The sequence below is a fragment of the Spinacia oleracea genome, chromosome 6, assembly GCF_020520425.1.
Source record: "Spinacia oleracea cultivar Varoflay chromosome 6, BTI_SOV_V1, whole genome shotgun sequence".
NCBI lineage: Eukaryota > Viridiplantae > Streptophyta > Magnoliopsida > Caryophyllales > Amaranthaceae > Spinacia > Spinacia oleracea.
The window spans coordinates 117,323,492-117,328,951 of record NC_079492.1 but is presented as its reverse complement, the minus strand read 5'-3'; the positions used below and the strand labels follow the sequence as shown (position 1 = coordinate 117,328,951).

Genomic DNA, 5,460 nt, shown 5'->3' with positions numbered 1-5,460 from the left:
GGTGTTCTCACATGAGCCTTCCTCTATATATATATATATATATATATATATATATATATATATATATATATATATATATAGAGAGAGAGAGAGAGAGAGAGAGAGAGAGAGAAAGGCTCCCGTAAGAACACTTCTTACGGTGAGAACACTTCCTTATGGTAAGAACACTTTCTGATAATGGCATTTTCGTAATTATTATTAACAAATACCCCCATTTTTTTTCACGCCATTTTTTCATTTTTTCTTCAATTCCTCCCTCTCTCTCAAATTCTCTCTCCGGTCGTAGGCCGTAGCCACCACCAACGCTCGGTGGTCGCCGGTCACTTCTCGCGGTGGTGATTCCATCGCAGAAATCCACCGACGCCGTGAAAACCTCCTCCTCCAATTCATCGATCGGTTAATTCACAAAACTCAATCGCCAATTCTCAATTTGCGATCTATTTGTTATTCGAACAAAATAGCACCAAACAGAAATTGTTATTCAAAACAGCTGCGATTTGTTATTCAAAACTCAATTTACGATCGATTTGTTATTCGGTAAGATTTTGCGATCTGCGAATAATGCTAGTGATTGCTGGTGGCCTATCGTCGCCGCCGCCGTTGCTGCTTGCTTCTCGCCGCCCTAGCTGCTCGCCTCTCGCAGCCGCCGCTTCTCCCAGCCATTCAATCGCCGCCGCTCGCAGCCATTCCATCGCCGCAGCTGCTCGGTTAATTCAATGGTTGGAGTTCTCAATCGATTCTAAAATAAAATCGATCGGCAGTTCGGTAAGATTGTTCGAAATCGAAATTGATTTCATTCAATTTCTCGGAAATAAAAATCGATTTCAATCTATTTCTCAATTCAAAATTAAAATCGTTTTTAATTTTGGTGGCGGCGAATCAGATCTCGTTTGAGCATATATCAAGATTTACATCTTTGAGCATATATTAGGATTAATATCTCGTTTTATTCTGAATTTGCTTCAAAGTTGCAGCTATTTTGAGTGAATTTTGAAAAAGCTCCATTGTGTATTAAATTGAAGAGATGATAGAAATTGCTGAATTTTGGAGATTGTCATGGTTTTGTTGTATATTCGAATGCTAATTTAAAGATTTACTTCTAATTTCTCATGCGATTCAGAGTAACTCACTCCAATTGCAAAATCAAGTCGAAAATAAAGTTAGAACATCTCTGAATAAATTTAGAACATCGTTGGATGAAGTTAGAACATGCTTGAATAAATTTTGAATTCGGTTGAATAAAGTTAGTACATGCTCGAATAAATTTAGAACATATTTGAATAAAGTTAGAACATGCTTGAATAAAGTTAGAACATGCTTGAATAAAGTTTGAACATGCTTGAATAAATTTAGAACATTGTTGATTAAATTTTGAATATGCACTACTACAGAAATATCATTTAATAGCGTTTATTTAATAGCGCTTTTCCCCCTTCCGCTGTCAAAAATGTCAAATATAGCATATTATAGCGCTTATAAAAAACACGCTGTCATAAATACACATATTATAGCGCTTGTCCGATATACCCTGTCATTTTTCATACATATGATAACGCTCCTTAAAAAAACGCTTTCAAATGTTATAGGAAAAAACTTAAAAAAATATATACACTTTCAAAATTGACTGAACGCGGCTTGTGAGTGCCTACCTTCTCTCCTTCTCACACCTTCCTCGTTATTTTTCTCTCTCTCTTCTCACCTACCTTCTATGCTTCTACTCTCACCAACTCCTCTCACCGGCCGTCGAAAACCAATGATCCGACATGGAAGGAAATCATAGGAAGCACAACTACACTGTTGTGTTCATTCTTGTCGGCATTTTTGGAATTGAGTTTAGGAAATTAGGGTTTGTGAATTAGGATTTGGGGATTTGGGACTACGCGAGCATGGCGCACCAGTGCTCCACCACGGAACCACTCCATCTGGTCTAGCGACGTGAGTGACTTCCGGTAGCCGGCATCGGTGATCGACGACGGAGCCAGATTTGTTTTTTATTTTAGTAAATTTTCAATTAAAATTCTAATTAAATTGTATTCAAATGTTTTTGTAATTACGTATTATAATTTGTTAGCAGATTCGCATTGTCAATCGATCACAATCGGAGCATAGAAACCCACGGTAGCAATTTCCTTCATGTGGCGGGGCTTTCCTTCTCACAGCAAGAGTGGAAAATCGAATTTCAAGGTATACTCCATAAAATTTAAGGAGTTTTGCTGATTTATGTTTGGGTTGTTCTTAATTTTATGTTTTGAAATGTAGGGTTATAGTTAATTAATTTTCTTGAATTGGTTGTGTGGGGAATTGAAGGGGGGTTGAATTCAATTACAATTAATTAAATTATGGGTTTTGGTCATCTGAATTTGTATATGTAGGTTGTGAGTATTATGTGATTTCATTATTGTGTTCCGATTTTTAATTTGATGGGTTGTTGAATTGCCAAGGGTGGAAACAATGTCACTGTCATTTCAGGATGGAGGAGTACTGAGTTACTTTTTTTCAACTGGTTTTTATTAATCAAAATTTATATTTGCCTGAGATTTTTGATTTTTTTGTGGAACAAAATTTGTTCTTCTTGAACTGCTCTTAGCTGAAGTGATTTTTTTTTTTATCATAGCTTATCTTTGTTACTGATCTGCAACTTGCTCACTTGTACTTCGTATAAGCATACAACCTTTAAGAAGATGCATGAGCCCCATGAGAATTTAAACATTCAGTTTGTTGTTCCTCTACAGCTCTATACTTGTTGTTAGCTTTACATGACAAGTAAATATGGTAAATGATAAACTTTCAATGCTCCAACATAATTTATTTTTGAACAATAGAAGTTAGTACTTTTCTCAATAGTTGAAGCACCTCTAAGAGCTTCCTACAAAATTTAGAAAATTAAAGTTAGAATCATTCTAAAAACAATAACCGAAAGCTTTTTCTGACATCTGGAGGAGTTACAACAACAGGTAGCTCTAAACTATAATTACTCCTTGTGCTTATTCTTAATATGTTAGTCAATTCAGTTCGATTGTTTGGCAGTGAACTGAAATTAGAGAATTGCAACACCAACCAGCATTCTAAAAGTCTATAGTTTGTATTTTCAGTTTTGTAATGAGCACTTGTAATTTGGACTTGCATATGCGGGTTTCATCTAAGATGGGTAACTTGCAGATTTCCCTTTACTGGCTTTATTTTAATGATTTACATTTGCAAATTTACATTTTAGATAGATTAAATTCTGTTCTGAGGTAATTAAATTGCTTGAGATTGTCCATTACTGGCTTTATTTTAATGATCAAAAGCTGCTTGTTTAATCAACTTATTTTCTTTTGTTATGCCTATAAAGAAATCAAATATGATCTGGGTTTTAAGGCCCTGCAGTCATAATGGAAGACTTATGGCCCGTCAATAGGCGAAGAGTGTGTTTTTCTGATGTTGCTGTGTTGATATATGATTCTGTACTTTTTGTTTTTTGTTTCAGAATGAATATTAAATTGGAAGGATGTATTTCGAAAATTTGGGGCAGTTTACTTCAGAACAATTTTTTATGCAAGAGCCTTAGAATGACAAGTAGAGAACACATACTGATGTTCAGTAGCACATATATCTTCAGGTCTTTGTTGATAAGATTACGATGAGTAAGCAGCTAAGTTTTGTTGCAGCTGATTACCAGAATGAAGCTGAGGTTAGGGAGGCACTTGCTGATGTATTTCAAACTGGGCTTGTTAAGAGGGAGGATCTTTTCATAACCACTAAGGTCAGTCTGTTTTCAAAGGGATAAATGGGGACAGTGTTTCTAATTTTGGGAGATATCTGGCTCACTAGCTGACTACTGCACTCATGTATCATATCTGATCCCAATTGCAGCTGTGGAACTCTGACCATGGACATGTACTTGAAGCCTGTAAAGACAGTTTAAAGAAACTTCGCCTTGATTATTTGGATCTGTACTTGGTTCAATTTCCTGTAGCCACAAAGAATACTGGTAAAATTAAAAATCTCGACTTTGAATCATAAATTGCAAATATAGTTATGCTAGGAACAACATCTGACTGATATAAAGATGTTGGGTTTTTCTGATAATGCTACCGAATTGGTTTATAAATTGCACCAGTCTTATTGTGCCATGTTTGTGGAGAAGCTTGCTCGTGCTCGTGTAAGTATTATTTATTGGTTGGATATCTACGACCTCATTGTTACAGGAGTAAAGAGTTTAAGATAGGATACCCTGATAACTTTGCATATTCCTTGGTTTCAATTGGTTTTTTTTTATCTTAATGATGCAGTCATTCAGACAAGGCTTTACTTCAAAGATATGGGTAAGCAGCTTAATTGGCCTAGTTAATAGACGAAGCAATCTCAGCTTAATAGGCAGCTTAATTGGCCTGGTTATCGTATAATATTGGTTCAGGCAAGGCTTTGCCTGAGTAAGAATCATTGTTTTTATGTCACAATGTTACTGGTCTTAGGGGTTGATTTATGCTTAGGATCTTATTCACTGTCTGTGGAATCACGTTTTCTATAAAATGTTTTTGTTAATTGTTTTCTTTAAAAGAACTTGCAATCCTCTAGTGCTGATCTAAGTCAAAGATGAAGCTTTGCAGAATTGGAGATTCCATTAGTTATAGAAGTTGTTTACTTGTTGCTGCATTGAGCAATCATAATAATCAGCCTGTGGTTTATTTACGAGTCATTTGAATTCTCATTATAATAATTAGTCCCTACAGATTCTGTGTAGTTTAGTTTTAATGGGTTCTGAATGTTAATGTTATTGTTTTTTATTGCCGTTGTACTTGAGTTTTTGAGTAAATCAGATCACTAGATTCCTTGCTTGGATTACTACTGTCTTGTGTAACCGGTTACTTTGTCCCAGATTTGACATCCCAGATGCTTGTGAGAGACTTAATCCCCTCAGTGCCTTCTTTAGATTCACCTGGTCAAGTACAATTTATGATAGGAGATTGTGAAGCTGCAGGTAATGCCTTTCTCTTTAGTTAGATATTGCAGTACCTGCACAGCTTCAATTTATCAGCAAGGCATATTATTTTCTAGCTTCAATTTATCAGCAAGGCAATTTTTGCAATTCTTTTCCAATAGCATCATAATCTATTCCTATAATGTGAAGTTCATATTTTTTTCCCTTCATGTATGGCACTTATTGTTTATGGTAATATTAGTTCATTCGTTTTTTTCCCTTCTATATATATATATGAATCCTTATGCCCCCATTGATTCGCAGTACTTTTCAGATTGACAGTTTTCAAGTTAGGACAAAGAGCGGATTGACGAAGCAAGAACCGAATGGGTGCGCCATGTTGTTCAACAATTGTGTAATCGCTAGGTTATGTTGAAGGAACCAAAAAACATACGATTCTATTAATTATTAATTAATGTATTTTGCATAGTTTAATGTTTAGAATTTTTATTTTAGATCTATGCAATCGGTTTTGTAAGGGTGATAATTGTAAAAAT

The 5,460-nt window shown here is 35.3% G+C and overlaps 1 protein-coding gene across 1 annotated transcript; it reads left to right on the top strand.

Moving 5' to 3' along the window:
- Positions 1-561: 561 nt before the first annotated feature.
- LOC110796236 (NADPH-dependent codeinone reductase 1-2-like) lies at positions 562-5,052 on the top strand. The gene is made up of 4 exons (XM_056832679.1): positions 562-765; positions 3,602-3,745; positions 3,856-3,973; positions 4,862-5,052. Exons 1-4 carry the CDS (start codon positions 562-564, stop codon positions 4,984-4,986), a joined length of 591 nt encoding a protein of 196 aa, XP_056688657.1. The 3' UTR covers positions 4,987-5,052.
- Positions 5,053-5,460: the final 408 nt, after the last annotated feature.

What these genes read in the sequence shown, in the direction of transcription:
- LOC110796236 (XM_056832679.1), top strand. Translation starts at nt 562, where the DNA reads ATGCTAGTGATTGCTGGTGGCCTATCGTCGCCGCCGCCGTTGCTGCTT. An exon ending in TAAAATCGATCGGCAGTTCG is followed by an intron (nt 766 to 3,601) that starts GTAAGATTGTTC and finishes ATATATCTTCAG; the next exon opens with GTCTTTGTTGATAAGATTAC. An exon ending in TGTAGCCACAAAGAATACTG is followed by an intron (nt 3,974 to 4,861) that starts GTAAAATTAAAA and finishes ACTTTGTCCCAG; the next exon opens with ATTTGACATCCCAGATGCTT.